At 44.3% G+C, this 15829-nt stretch overlaps 1 protein-coding gene across 3 annotated transcripts in view; it reads left to right on the forward strand.

Annotated features, from left to right (window-relative positions):
* Nucleotides 1-14016, forward strand: part of si:ch211-26b3.4 (connector enhancer of kinase suppressor of ras 2) — a 77656-nt gene extending 63640 nt beyond the window's left edge. For 2 of the 3 annotated variants that reach the window (XM_061725758.1, XM_061725759.1), the window contains 5 exons: nt 3992-4062; nt 4177-4277; nt 5597-6350; nt 9606-9874; nt 10908-14016. In XM_061725758.1, the coding sequence (XP_061581742.1) occupies nt 3992-4062; nt 4177-4277; nt 5597-6350; nt 9606-9874; nt 10908-11117 (1405 nt within the window). In that variant the 3' untranslated portion in view covers nt 11118-14016. The remainder of the gene's footprint in view (nt 1-3991; nt 4063-4176; nt 4278-5596; nt 6351-9605; nt 9875-10907) is intronic. The other variant, XM_061725760.1, reaches the window with a different exon arrangement.
* The last annotated feature ends 1813 nt before the right edge of the window (nt 14017-15829 follow it).

The raw sequence follows: 15829 nt of genomic DNA on the forward strand, positions 1-15829 counted from the left end.
CCTCAGCTCACGGTCCAGACCCCAGCGCTTCGCTTGGGATTCTGGCAAGAGATTACACTTATTAACGAAGTCAGCTCACGTTATCACCCAGATTAGAAGAAATTAAACCGATAACAAACCCTGAGAGACTGGGGTATTGGTTATAACCTTAGAAGCAAGAACCAACTGAAAGGAATTAATAAAGTGAATAAAAAGGGAGGAATCTTTAAATAACTTTAAATTAAAGATTCAACTTAAAACACAGTAGAGATTAATCTGAGAAGATTAATAACTCACATGGGGTAATCAGCAACAGTTCAATTAATAGAATTAAAGAAATTAAGTCAACCATTACCTTCAGTTAAGTATGGTTGCAAAAGGGGATTAATCAGAGATTAATAAAATAGTGATCCATCAATAAAAATTCAGGTTAATAAAATCAGGAACTTACAGCGAGCCAACCATTAGTTTCCATGGAACCTGGTTGCAAAAGGAAATTACTCAAACAGATTCACAAAAATTGAGTGGTAGAAAAAGTTCAGGTTAATAAAATTAACAGAACTTAAAGCAAACCCAACCATTACCTCCAGTGAAGCAGTAGCATTACCTTCAGTGAAGTAAGGTTGCAGAGGAAATCAATCACAAGATTAATAATCGTGTGATGAAAAATAAAAGTTCAAATTAATAAAATTAAAGAACTTAACAAAGCAACCAACCCTTAGTGAGGCGAGGTTGCCATTAGAACCGGGAGGTTTTAAAATCGTAGGAATCAGATAATGAGGGGGGAAGAAAAATAAAAATATTTTCTTTCCCGATCAAAATTAATGTTCTGTTATTTCATACAAACTGGTCACAAATATCGTTTCGAGAGAGCCTCACACGGGGCACCATTTATGTTGTGCAACTCAAGGTAGCTTGGCTGTCCAGTTATCAAGGCTAATGATAATTCTATTAAAGAATTATTAATAATTAATAAAGTTGACTATTTATCAAATTGTATTATCAAAAATGATAATTCTCGTAGGGGCACCACCGCCGGGGCCTTACTTCCGGTGGAATTCGATAACTAACAGCAGAAAATCAGTCTCATTATGATTTGAATTATCCTGCAGAACAGCAAATCTTACAGAATAACAGTGAAGGCGTGATATCCGAACACTAGGCTCTGCTTAAACAAATCAATTTGTGACCAAATCTTGCATGAAATAACACAACCACTCATAAAGAAATCAATCAGAATTTATTTACATACGGGTGTCAAAAGATGATAAACGCAACACCCAAATAAATCTGATGGCAGAAATGGCTTAAGTATCCATAAAACAATTAATTAACTAGAAAAACAACAATCAATAAAATGAAACATAAAACGTTAAATGCATGGAATGAAAAAGAAAAGAAATCAAGCAATAATAACGAAGATACAGAACATCTACAGTTCAAACGAGGCTCCTGTAGTCTTTTAAAGATGGACGCGCCCTCTTGGCCACGTGCATTTAGAACGGATGGTGATCCCGGTGTTAAACCGTGATCAACTGCAGAAAACAGCGCTTTAAAACATGAATGACTAGCAGAAAGTAGTGACTACAAATTAATGAAAACAGTCCTTATAATGAAGGTGGTGTAATCTCAGCTCTGAACACAGATTTAGCTCTGTAACACTCCCAGTTAAACTCATACACCCAGGTCTCACAATCTCACACACAGTTCTGAACACTCTTAAATCCTACTGATCACTGCTACGCGGGCTCACGTCTCCTCTGGGATCCGGAATCGGGTGCCTGCGGGTTTGCCGACTGGGTTCGCGGTCCTGCTGGGGTTTCGCAGTCAGGCTATCGCGTCCCGTCCCTTCCCCTGAAACGGATTAGACAGCGGCGGGCCGCCTCGTGCCGGGCCGTGGTTCCGGACCAAAACGGAGGCTCACACGCATTCCTAGGCGCGGCGGGGGGACCGGTATCTCCTTGCCGTGCTTCCCTCTCTGCGCCGGTCGCCGACGCGCGGCCGTCCGGGCCCCGGGAGAGCTCACGCCGGGCGAGACGCCGGCCGTCCGTCCCCGATCCCTGCGCCGGTTCGCAGACAGGGGCTCGGAGCGGGGAGTGGGGGTTCAGTCAGAGAACTCAATCGCAGCTGTGTCCCGATCTGGTTGCCGGGAGCGCGTGGGCGTCGGAAGCTTGGATCTGTGAACTTAAAGAGGAACAGAGTTTAGTGAGAAATCGGAGCCTCCCGGGGGACCGCGGCTTCAACGGCCGGAGGTCCAACGGAGCGGCCCGATGGGGCCTTACACCTCCCCCCAGCCGGGGGGAGAAAGGGAGATGGGATCTTGGCCCAGAGCCAAACGATCCAGCTCGGATGAGAGGGTGATCGGAAGAGAAGAGAAGAGGAGCAGCGGCAGGGGTTTTGATCCTACGCGCGCTGCAGTGACGTCATCGGTGCCTCATTGCGATTGGATGAACGCCGCTTGTAGGCGCCACCCCCCCGCAAGGCATGCTGGGGGTTGTAGTTCAGGCAACAGCGCCATTTTATGAGGCACATTAAAGCGGAAAAGGGGGGGGTTCAAAGAAGCAGTACCATTTTGAGGTCTGGTTTTGACTCCGCTGCATCCCGACCCCTGCTTAGGTGTCATAAAACCCCCAAGGAAGTCTGTTTTCCCTGGCAGAAACCCTGCTGGGTCCTTGTTTTGATCTCCGGCCATGCCGTGGGGGTCGTAAACGGCTATCTCGACCCAGGCCGAGATAACCAGGAGTTAGCAGAAGGGGGTCGCAGGACTTCAGGAAGAAGGGGCAAAGTCTGGTTTTACAGGCCCTCATAATCACAAAATGTTCATACATTTTATAAGTTCAGATGGGCATATGGTCGGGCACAACAACAGTACTCTCTAAAAATGGTCTCCTCTGGCTCCATAAATGACCAAAATTACAATAAAAAAAATGAGTTTTGTAAAAAGGACCTCACAAAGCCATATGCTTTGAGCACTTTTTATATAATCTATGGTTGAAAACATTGATCCTTGACATTTCTGACCAGTTTTCACTTTCAGCCGACTGTTCAGGCTCTCTGGAGTCGGACTGGGTCGGCGGTGCTGCCTGACCCAGCTTACACTGACTGTAACTATCAATCAAAGCTGTTTTAACACCGACGACGATGATTAATAAACGTAACTTTTGATCTATGAGTCAAAAACTATAAAAAGAACGGAGGCAGCCGTGACTGATGCTGCAGCATTGTTTGTTTTGTCAGCGCGTAGAGCTCACGTCACTTTATGATTGTGATGCTTAATAGAGCTATAATTAGCTGTTCATCATCTTGCTGCTGATAGTTTGCTGCTTTCCAAATGCTATTTGTTTCAAGATTATTCCGCTCTGGTAAGCCAGTGGTAAGCCCTGCCTAACAGCTTATGGTACCAGCAGCTCACGGTGCTAATGTCTGTCCTGGTGAGTCAGACGTGAGCCACCTCTGACGCTGGTAGGATCACCTGTTTTATAGTCTTGAGGGTTTATACTAAATAATCATGATGCACATTCCACTTCCAACACGAGGCACTTCCTGCGGTGGTGTGATGAGTTTCCTGTGAACACGGGGTCTCTATTCTTAGTCGTGACCTTATGATCAGGTGTAAGCGGAGGGACACAGGACGAGCCGTGGCCTGCAGTGATGGACATAAAGAAGTGTGTTTCAAGCAGAAACAGGAGAAGCCGGCTGAGGCTGAGCTGCTCACAGAAACGGGAACAAGGATTTTTGTTTCTCCTTTTTCTTCTTTCATCTCTCTAATTACCTCAAAGCTTTTCTTCCCTCATCAGGAATGTGAGTCAGAAAGCTATAAAACTGTTGATATACACCTCTTGAATTATTTAGAGGAAAAGGTTTTATTTTTTTATTCACAACCTATTATTTTTTTCCTTCTCCTGTTCCTCTGTGTTTTTTTTCCCTGCATCTTATCCTCTGATGCATTTCTTTTTTTATGCATTTTCTACTTTGAATCTTTTCCTTTTAACTCTCCTTATTTTTGCTGCAGGTGGATGAACCGACTGGGGCTGGCTGCTATTGGCTACACACCAGATGACAAGGTGCCACGCCCCGACGAAGGTGAGGTAGCACTCTGATTATAAATGATTCACTCAGTCTTTTACTTAGTGAATTCATCCATCTAGGTCCGACTGTGTGAACGCGTGTGTGTGTGTGTGTGTGTCTTCATATCAGACTACTGGAGTGAGAGTGATCAAGACGACGTTGATGGATCAATGACGCTCAAACAGGAGGGACCCTCATCCCTCTGTGATACTTACCACCGCACACCATCAGTAAGTAAATCACACTCATTCAAGCGCACCAGTGTTTTCTCTGCAGTGTTTTATTCTGATAGAATATTTTATTCCTGAAAGCCTTACAGTTCTCCGAGCTGCAGAGACCACAGCTCCCAGCATTAATAAAACATCAGAGTGTGAGACTATCTGGTTCTGCATGCAGCCAAGACGTTCTTTTCTGTGTTCTGCTGCCAGAACCTTTACTGAATCTGACCTCTAGGTGGCGTCAATGGACAATGCTCGCTTTATAAAGGTCATGCATGCTGTTGCTCAGGCAACGGCCAACAGCCCAGTTGCCCACTCTGTAGGCGACAGTTAATAGTACAGTTAATAAGACATTGTTTAGGGTGTTTATGAGTAGATAGCTCCCAAACTGACATCTGTCTTAGTGAGATTATGTATATTTTAAATGTAGAAACTGGTCATAAAGTAGCTTCATACATGTTTCATAATGTGAAGGTCTGTTAGAGTGAGTGCTTTCTCTGTAAGGGAATAACTTCAAAAATTGCACTTCACACGGCATCGGAGAGCCTGCTGGTATGTAAAATAGTTGGAAAAGCTTTAGCTCTGTAACGCCGTTCAAGAGGTTAGAAGTTCCCCACAAACGCAATTTGCTTGCAATATACAGGACTGTCTCAAAAAAATAGAATATTGTGATAAAGTTCTTTATTTTCTGTAATGCAATTAAAAAAACAAAAATGTCATACATTCTGGATTCATTACAAATCAACTGAAATATTGCAAGCCTTTTATTATTTTAATATTGCTGATTATGGTTTACAGCTTAAGATTCCCAGAATATTCAATTTTTTTTAGATAGGATATTTGATTATTATTATTATTATTATTATTATTATTATTATTATTATTATTATTATTATTATTATTGAGGTGTGGGATCTGAAATGATGGTGGGGTAGGAGACAGGGAGCTTAATTTTTTTCACGTCAGAGCTGCAGCCAGTTGCAAGTGTTGCTGCTCAGACATGAACATCCGGGTCTGGTGTTCATCTTATCACGACTACTCAGGCTGAACATACGTACAATCATCTACAGTCATTCTTGGAGTTACATCGCAGCCATCTCATTGCTTCTTTGCTCTCATCTTTTGCGTGTCTCTTTGCCCTTTACCTCCGCCTGTCCTTTTTCCTTCTGTCCTCTCGGCGTCCTTGCACACCTCCTCCTCCTTCTTCTTCTTATTCTTTCTTTTTTTTTTCTTTGCACGACACTTTTTTCATCATTTCTTGCAACGTGTACTTTCCCCTGCTCACTCCTGACCTCGACCACTCCTCCCCATCACACCGTTGGTCCACCTAGTCCAACCTCCTCCAGAGTTATGACCAGCTGCCCCGCTCGCTGAGCTCCATCAGCCTCATGCGCTCCACTCCATCCCCACTCCCTCCACCTCTGAGTGCCTCCACCTCCCCCATTCCTCCACAGATGGTCTCTTCCACCTCCCCTCTCCCTCTCCAGGTCAATTCCTCTAGCCCCTTCCCGGAGCCCAAGCACGGCCGACATTTCTCCAGCGAGTCCACCCACTCCCACTCCTCGGCCGAGGACCAGCGTGGCGACGGCATGGGCATGGGCACGGGCACGGGCAGCACCAGCACCCACTCGTCCGGCTGCCGCTCCTCCCATCGCGAGCGCCGCTCCTGGCAGGACCTCATCGAGACCCCGCTGACCAGCGCGGGGCTGCACTTCCTCCAGACGGCCCCGGCGGAGAGTGATTACGGGGGCGTGATGGGGAGCATGGTGGGAGAGATGGGGTTTTACGGGGGACTGGGCAGACAGGGAATGTCCCCCGAGAGGCGGCGGCAGGCCACGCTGCCCGTACGGAGACACCACGCCGCGGAGAGGGACAGGGAGCGGGACGGGCCCTTCCCCCTGGAGCGGGGGCCCTACACACACAGCCACACACACCGACGCTCCCACAAGCAGCGCAGCCAGAGTCTACCCAGGAACAGGGATCCCATGCCAGGAAAACTGTCACACACTGCCGCTCACATGGAAGAGAGGAGTGAGGACGAGGAGGCGGAGGGGCATTCTGCAGAGATGCTCGAGGGGGAGGAAGGTAAGAAAAGAACATAATCTAGATTAAAAACTATAAACCCAACCCTTTTCTCCATATGCAAGGCAAGGCAAGTGTGTTTGTGCAGCACATTTCATTTACAAACTTTACATGAAAAGATTTTTAAAAAATCGATTAAAAAGGGAAAGAGTTTAAAAGCAGAAATTAAACACAGACACACATAAATTCAAAAAAATAAAACCAATAATAGATTAGATTTATATCTCGCTGTTCTCCAGACTCAAAGCGCTTAGATTATTCATCATTCATACTTGGTGATGCTAAACTACACATGTAGCCACAGCTGCCCCGGGGCAGACTGATGGGAACGACCTCTCCGATCACCACAGCAACATTCACACACCAGCGGTGCCCTCACTGGGGGCGAGGAGGGTGAAGTGTCTCGCCCAAGGACACAACGACAGATGTCTGGGGAACAGGAATCAAAGCACCAATGCTTCAATCACTGGACAACCTGCTCTACCACCTGTGCCACTGCCGCCCCAAAGTAGATGCAACAAATAAAGGTCGTAGTGCATTATGGGAGAGTACTGAAATCCAGTAGTGAATAAAAAAGGGTTTTCAACCTTGACTTAAAGGAGCTTGAGGCAAGAATAAGAAATGAGACTCATTAGCGCCACGACGACCATCGGGGTTACTGCAGCCAACAGCGAAGCCGGCACGGGAGAACGCGCATGCAGCGTCATTTGACGTCACATCCGCAGGACAGCGCGGGAAATTCGGGCCCGGAATTGCAGCACATTTTGCAGCACACAGCCTGTTCAAGCCAACGGAGAGATACACTAGAGGGCTCATTCTTTTTGGTTTGGAACGCTTCATCTGACATTATTACTAGAAAACTTAAAATGTATACGCATTTTTTTCATAAATCCTGCCTCAAGCTCCTTTAAAGCAAATGACAGTGTCAGCAGCCCTGATGCATTCTGGGAGTTTGTTCCACAGGTGAGGAGCATAAAAGCTGAATGCTGCATCACAGCTGGTTCCAACTCTGGGTACAGAAACTAGGCGTAACCCTGACGACCTGAGGGTTCTGGTTGGTTCATCATGGAACAGGAGATCAGAGATATATTTTGGTCCGAGACCATTCAGAGATTTATGAACCAACGGCAGGATTTTAAACTCTGTTCTGTGACAGACAGGACGCCATCATTGACCCATCCCAGCTCTCAGTAAACAAGACAGCAGGTGCACCAGGACAGTTTACCAGTCCATTACTGTAAGGAATGGTCAATTTGGGATAAAATATAATAGTGTAGTGTAGGGAATACTCACCTTTTTTATTATTTAAAACTAATCCATTGCATGGAAGAGAACTGCAATATAGGAAAAGCCAAGTTATTTAAATGCAAAATCGAATCACCTACAGTATACATTACTGCTACTGATCCTCTTTCCTAGTGACAACTAAGAAAGGCTCTAACGCTTAATGATTTAATCTAATCTAAGGTTAGATGACAGTTAAACTTTGAATTAAGCTCACCTTGTGGTCAGATGTGGTTTTGGAAAAGATTTTACTTTATTTCAAAAGGTTCAAATTATTGCTATGTACTATGATATGTAGATTACTGGTGCTACTAAAACTGGGTAACACATCACTTAAACCGGTGGGTAATGGTGGACCATCTTTTGAAGAAGAAATGTGTTTGAACAAGAACCATGAATGAGTATTATTGGAGATCAGTCAAACATTTAGTGAAATGTTATCAAAGAAAACATCTTCACAGACCCATTGAAAAGAGAATGATTTAAAGAGAGTCCCTCATTCAGTGAGATTACTTAGCAGTGAATTAAAAATGCTAGCAAGCTTAAAGATTTGACTGTGGAGGGATGGGAAAAGGTCACGTGACCTGATGAGTTCAGCTCTATTAGTGATTGTGGTGGCACTGTGTCAGAGGAGCTTGACCTCGGGCTACATAAATTGTCAGCATAGCAATGTTCACTTGAAAACAGGATTTGTGCTTTAGTCTTAAAGCATACAAGACAAAATACATATGATATACCAAAATTTCCCATTACATGATGCAGCCAGCGTTCCTTGTGTCTGGCACGCACGTCTGTGTGGGTCAGTTCTAGGTTCAGCAGTGCTATGTGTCTTTGTTCACTTTGAGTGATTCAGGGAGCATCCATCTACCATCCATTTACCACTTTATCCTGAGACGGGGTCATGGGGTCACGGGGGTCTGCTGGGGCCTATCCCAGCTCACTCCAGGGGAGACGCGGGGGTGCACCCTGGGGTGCGGGGGTGCACCCTGCACAGGTCGCCAGTCTATCGCAGGCCCATTCAGGGAGCCATCATCTTCATATGTTATGGCTACCACAGAATCCAGACAGAGGAGTCAAACTACGAAGAGGATCATATGTAGATGGCTTTAAACACCTCTTTGGCAGTTTATGCCCAATGTTGACAATATACTAATTTTATAGACTATATCCGATATGTTACCCCACCCCTAATGACAGTTATTATGGCTGTTGTTGTTATTGATGTAAATGGCCTATTGATTACCCCTTTTTCTAATTTATTATTGATTTCTTTGCTACATTTCTCTTGCTATTCTTTGTGCATTTTGCTTGTGCTGTCGATTCAATTAGGATCCAGTGAAGCTTGTTTTGCTTCCCACACTTTTAGTACATTTATCAGCGACAAACATGTCTCATACTCAGACATCAGTGAGGTCAGAACCGGGCGTCCAAAAACACATTTTTCTGTTGCAGTGATAGTCGAGTTACAGAATAGATATAGAAAGAACCTCCAGCGCAGTGACTCTAACCATATCATGTATTAGACAACACCTCCAACTGCACTTCTGCTTTGTTTCAAGTTTCTCTTTTACACAGATGAAATAAATGGAATTACAGGCATCTAAGCTGAACTGTTGTCTTACATTGCTTTGGATGAGGGCGTCTGCTAATTGTCAAAGTATAACATACATTTCCGGAATGGGAGTAATTCCATCTGAGGGAAATGTTAATCATCTTAAAATGGGGATAATTCCTCAAACAAATATAGTGAGAATTCTTTTAAAAAGAACATTAAAACATAGATCTCAACAAAAGTCACATCGGGAAATCTCATCCCAGCAAAGCTTAAGAAGTGCAAAATATGACAAGAAAATAGTGGATGCAACATGCCCGACAGAAGTCTGAATTTGTTGGTGTTATTTTTCCATCTCCACGTGCCGCCTCGGCGTGACTGCACGGTGTCGGTGTGACGATCACACCTTTGTCTCCTGGCAGTTTCAGACCTGCGGGAGTTGAGAGTGGAGAGCAGAGAGAGGAGGGTGTCGGAAGGAAGAGAGCGGCGGGTGTCGGAGTGCCGCGAGGCCGAGCCCCTGGACGGCCTGGAGCAGCTGTACCGGGCGCTGGAGCAGGCCAACGTGACGGTGCTGGGAGACCCCAAACCCTGCAGCAGGCAGGAGCTCCGCCGCCTCTTCACCCACAGAGCCAGGGACCCCCTGCTCAACGACCGGATACACCGGGTCCGAGCCCTCCGCAGCACCTTGAAGGTAAAACACGGGACTCGGGCGCCAGGGGTTTTCACAAAAGGCCGACTCCAGAGGGTTTAACGTTGTATCTTCCTCAGTGTTGTGCTAGTTACTGAAAAATAGTAATTATTTACCGTTACTAGTTACTTCATTAAAAAGTAACTCAGTTAGTAACTCAGTTACTTAGACCAAAAAGTAATGCGTTACTATGAAAAGTAACTTTTTAGTTACTTTAAATAAATACATTATTTTAAATGCTCCCATTTAATGCCCCTCTAGCCCCCATTTCAGCAGGTACTGTATGGATTTGCATTGTGCATCATGTTCTGCATTCTAAACAGTCTCCCTGCATCTTCACTTCCTGTGTCAATAACGTTGGTTGCTTAGCAACAAGCTGAGAACGGCCAATGAGCTTCAGCAGCAGCTCAAGAACGGGACTCTTTGATGAATCGTTCATTACAGTCTCAAATATAATCAATGGTGGCATGTCGGTTTATAAGAATCTTTTTGCCCAGAAGAAAAAAGAGCGACAACAACTACCCATAACTATGTTCTTCTCTGGAAAAAACACACCTGCTTTAGAAGAAAAAGATGCTACAGAGTCGGGATGCAGCGCCATCAGAAGAGCAATGAAATACGTCTGAGGCGGAGCTGATCTCCTCAATTTGAAGCCTTGTATAATAATTGTAAAAATAATTTCACTTATCACGGGTTCTTTTTGGAACGTAACCCCTGCGAAAAACCAGGGATTACTGTAATGACAATATCTCCACGTTGCGAAACTTGCCTTCTCTTGGCTCGCCATGACCGTCATGTTTTTGAACGCACACACACTACGTTTACTCTGGTCTCTGCGTGTGGGGAAAAAAAGCTTCACTGTAGCCAGAAATAACGGAGTAACGCACCGTTTGGTAACGGTAATTGCATTACTGAATTTAAAAAGTAATGCGTTAGAGTATTAGTTACCGCAAAACTAACAGCGTTACTGTAACGCGTTACTAAATAACGCGTTAGTCCCAACACTGATCTTCCTGTCATCTCCGCACTTTTGCAGGCCAAAGAGTCGGAGCTGGCGGTGATCTGTGCCCTCCTGGAAGACCCTGGCTTGTGCTCCCAGAGCTTCAGGGAGTGGAAGCAGTGGCACAGCGACCTGTACTCGGACATCTGCCAGCTCAGCCTGGGCACCAACGGCCAGGACGACCTCTCCCCGCTGGCGGCGCCGCTCATGACCCACACACACTCCTTCATCGAGACACACGTGTGAGCGAGGGACGGGGGGCCGAGGCCCGACCCATATGCACATCCACTGACACGGCCACGCGGAGCTGCACGTCAGCCACGCCCTCAGAGCTGAGCACCACTCTGAGCATGCACACACACACACACACACACACACACACACACACACACACACACACACACACACACACACACACTGTAAGATGTGTAAATATCATAGAGGGAACAGTCTGAAACCTGCGTGTATGAACTTTTGATAATCCCGAGGACCCCGCAGGGTGCCTACTGCATGCCTGAAGAGAAAGCATTAATCTTCCTTTGTCTTTGGAACTCAGCAGAAAGTCCACACGCTTGTTGAGCAAAACAGGAAACACTGAGACTTTTTTTCAACATGTTTTCTTTTCTTTCTCCTTTTTATTGCTTTAGTTTTGCTTTTTTGCCCTTGATTTCAGGGGGTTAGGGGGAGCTATGTAGCAGCAATACAGAGGAGAATCATTTCCACCACAACACTGTACTTTTGTAACTCAAGAACTTTGCACCCAGAGCCACCAGTTCTCCCCCTTTCTCTCAGCGTTTTGTTTCGTTTCTTCTCTTTCATTTCCTCTCACATTGCATATCTCGTGGATTCACAGTGACCTCACTGTGAATCCATCCCTGGGGATGGTTTGGGGGGAAGTGTAAGGCCATCGGTGCTGGGTCCTGCGTTTTAGCCATTTCTCTGGGAACTCGTGAACTCCAGCATCACAGGCACCGAGGAGCAACCGCGCCAGCCACGAGCACGTGATTTCAAACTGTGAAGCGCTCCGAATCCCCTGTTCCCCCCCCCCTGCAGAAGGACTTTCCCCTGTTGGAGCACATTTCTACTATTCTGTTAGCACCCTCTCTCCCTTTCACCCTTTCTTTTTTCTCCTTTTCATTTCCATGATTTCCATCTTTGCTTTCTCTCCCTCTCTGGTCCTCTTAGACTTGTGTATATGTGTATACTGATGTACATGTGTGCGTTCCACTACCACTGTGATAAGCTTCTAGAGGTAGCGGAGGAAAGGCCGACAGTTTGTATTTTTGCGTGGGTGCAAACGACTATTTTGGTTTGTTTTGTTTTGTTTTTTCCTTAAATCCGTGAATGCAAGAACTCGAGAGTTCTTTTCAAAGGAGTCACTCACAACAAAGAATGCACTTTCTATATCTCTATATCTCATTGGCTGCATCACGGGGTTTATGTCTCATCAGCCTCCTTACCATTGCTGTCCAAATATCAGGTAAAATGCATTTGCCGTCTCATTTTCTAAAGATTTGTGTACAGTCTACAAATATATTTAAACATAGGAGAATATATAAATCTATTTACGTTTTGTGTCATAGATATAATGTAAAGTATAATGTATTCTATGCCAAGGTTTTGCAGTGTCCCCTTCTTCACTCTGTCAACGCAGGGTGCTCAGCAGTTGTACAACAAATAAACATCACTGACAGCTGATTGACAGTTTTCCCGGTGCACATCACGACCGATTCTTCTCGCGGTGATGTGCTGGACGCGGAAAGGCCTGGGACTGGTTTGAGACGGACAGGGTTAAATACTGTGGCTCATTTGTGAGTGGGTTTTGTTTCTTTTTCTATCCTCTTTTTATGTTTGCAAGATAATTTTACCTGTAGCGCATGACACATGCAAAAGTGCTGTTGACTTTATTTATATGTTCACAGGTTTGAAGTCTTCTTTTTTCATTAGATAGTGTTTGAAGACACTCACTGTACAACTGTGGGAGGTGTTTTGACTGCTCAGTTCCTCACACTAATGCAGACATTTCTTTAGCGTCCAAAACAGAAGGTTTCCGTTCGTTGTTTTTGCTTCACGAAGAGACTTGATTGGGTGTTTAAAGGCTTCAGAAATCTTACAGTTGATACTTCAGGTGCATTTACCTCTAAAATTTAAGTTTTTGTGACATTCCTTGCAAGCATATGGGTGATTTTGGACGGTTGGAGACCCATCTTCACTAAATGGTCTGTAATGCCCGTTAAAATTGGATGAATCATGCTGTCTGCAATACCAGGCCAAGGACTCTATGGCGCCCCCCAGTGTCCACGACTCTGAGAGACATGTGTAGCACCTGCTGCATCCAGCACTTATCTGTACTGAATCTTCATATTTGATTGTAGTTTTTGTGTAGATTTTCATCATGTCACACTAAAGTGAAATATCAGACACAGAGATATAGCTCATGTTTTTTTTTTTGAATGGTTAATTTGAGAGTACCACAAAGAAACTAAATGATGCAAGCACTTTCCCTGTGCCTCCCAACTCTCTCTCTCTCTCTTTCTTTCTCTCTCTCTCTCTCTTTCTCTCTTTGGCAACAAAGTACTGACTGTACGGGTGTTTCTACACACAGACACGCGCGCACACACACACACACACACACACTCACAGCCGTAAGAAGAGTTACAGTACAGCTCGAGTCTGCAGACGTCTCTCGGTTTCTCATCGGTAGTGTTGGTCTTCTTTTCCCAACGCTGCTCCTCTGAACGGACGGCTTACTGTAAGGTTGAAGAGTTCTGAGAGTTTTATTTTGCAGGCACTGACTGTGTTATCCCTCCCAGGTCGCTGTGTGTGCAGACCTGCAGAAACAGGTCGAAAAGGGAGATTCCACTGTGTGTTCTTTCAGGGGTGTACACCTCATGGTACATTGCACAGGTGTGTAAGATGTAAGTTGCACTGCGACATTAAAAAAGGAACATATTGCTCTTTTTCAATGATTATATTAGCCTACTGTTATTCTGTAAATTAAACTGATGAAAGATGATATTAAAAAAAAGAAAGAAAATGACATTTATTCTTCCTAAAGTAGCCTTTTTTGGTTTCATATACTGTATATGAATATATATTACAAAAAATACAGATTGTAAACATAGGTTGTTAAACTTTGACTTCAATAAACGGAATTCTCTGCACTATGACCTATGTTTGGTTGATGCGTGCATAAATTAATTTGGCGGTGTGTTGTAGGAGATTAAAAGGTGCAGTCATCCCATGAACAAGGAGGATGATCCATCAATGCCATCTCTTCATGTCCACTCGTCCTGTACAGGGTTATTGGGAGGGAGGCTATTGATTTTGTGTAAGAGCTAATCCATCAACACACAGAAGAACTTTCATACCCATTTTTATATGCGTGCAAAGTCACATTGTGATTTAAACCACACGTTTGTCAAGAACCGTCGTCTTTGGATATGCTGGTGATTGTTTCTTTCCCTTAGCAGTGAAGGTAAGTTTGTGTGGTTGTTACTCTGCATGTGGCCCTACGATGGGCCTCTGACACAATTCTGATGTTATTACCCTTTTTATGTTATTTTACATGTTTTATTCTCTTTTTATGTGTGTTTTATGGTGCTTTGTTTTTAAGAGGTTGTCTTTCTGATTTCTATCTGTTATTGTGAAGCATTTTGTGATTTTGATCTGTGAAAATCGCTCTATAAATAAACCTTACTTACTTACTTAACCCAGAAAGAGCTGGAATAGGCTCCAGCAGACACTGAATAGGTAGGAGTTGGTATAGAGGATGGACAACAGGTCAGGAAGGATGATCACTGCACCTTACCGTCTGATCTCCAGCCGAGCAGACATCAGCCTCAAATACAACTCCAGTCCCTAAACTAGGGTGTAAAATGAAAAAAAATAAGAGCAAATGCAATGATTTGAAAATCTCCGAAACCTGTTGTTGATTCATACAAACAACACATAAAATGTTGAAAATGAAACTCTTTCCATTTTATTAGAAATTAGCTCCTTTTGAATGTGATGGCACAAACAGATCACAACAAAAGTCGTCACATGGACAACAAAAGGCTGGAAACAAATGGTACTAAAAAGAAACAGTTTAAGGCAGCTCTTGAAACCAGTTAACTGACAACAGGCCAGTGACAGCAATGGATTTAAAAAGAGCATCTTTAAGCTTTAAGATGTAGAGGTAAACTAAAAACTGTCTGCAGATTGTGAAACAGTTTCAGAATAATGTCCCCCAGCATAAAACTGTGAAGACTTTAAATAGCTCATCCATCCATCCATTATTTAAAACGGTTTCATCCAATTCAGGGTCTCTGGGTGTACTGAAGCCTGTCCCAGCTGTCTTCAGGGTAGGTCACTGGTCTGTCACAGATATCTCCTCATCTACAGTACATAATGTAATACTGGAAAACTGATGAGATTTGCATGTGCATGAAGCAATCTGAACACTGAAATTGGATGCTTGTGATCCTCAGGCCCTCAGGTGGCACCGGATTAAAAGCAGATTTTATAAACAAAATGTTTGAACGGGCTCAGTCACACCTCTGGAAACCACCAAGAGCACAAAACCATTTGTGATCGTGGTCCTCTCTGGGCCTAAGCGCATGTAACGTGGACATAGGCAAAGTGGAAAACTGTTCAGTGGTAAGATTGATCAAAACTTTAATTTCTTTTTGGATACCATGGACACTGATCCTCCAGACTAAGGCTTTTTTTCAGTGCTCAGTTCAAAAGCCTGCATGGTATTTCTGGTGGTATGGGGGTACATCAGCACTTATAATGTCCAGTATTCACTTCTGGAAAGAAAAGATCCATCCTGAAAGGTACATAAAGGTTGTGGAACAACACATGATCCCATGCAAGCAAAGTGTTTGTCAGCAAAGGCCTTGCATCTCCCAGCAAGACGATGCTAAATCACGATGTGGATCCATTATAAAATGTATCATAGGGTGATGAAATGG

This window comes from Cololabis saira, chromosome 7 (assembly GCF_033807715.1).
Source record: "Cololabis saira isolate AMF1-May2022 chromosome 7, fColSai1.1, whole genome shotgun sequence".
In the NCBI taxonomy this organism is placed as follows: domain Eukaryota; kingdom Metazoa; phylum Chordata; class Actinopteri; order Beloniformes; family Belonidae; genus Cololabis; species Cololabis saira.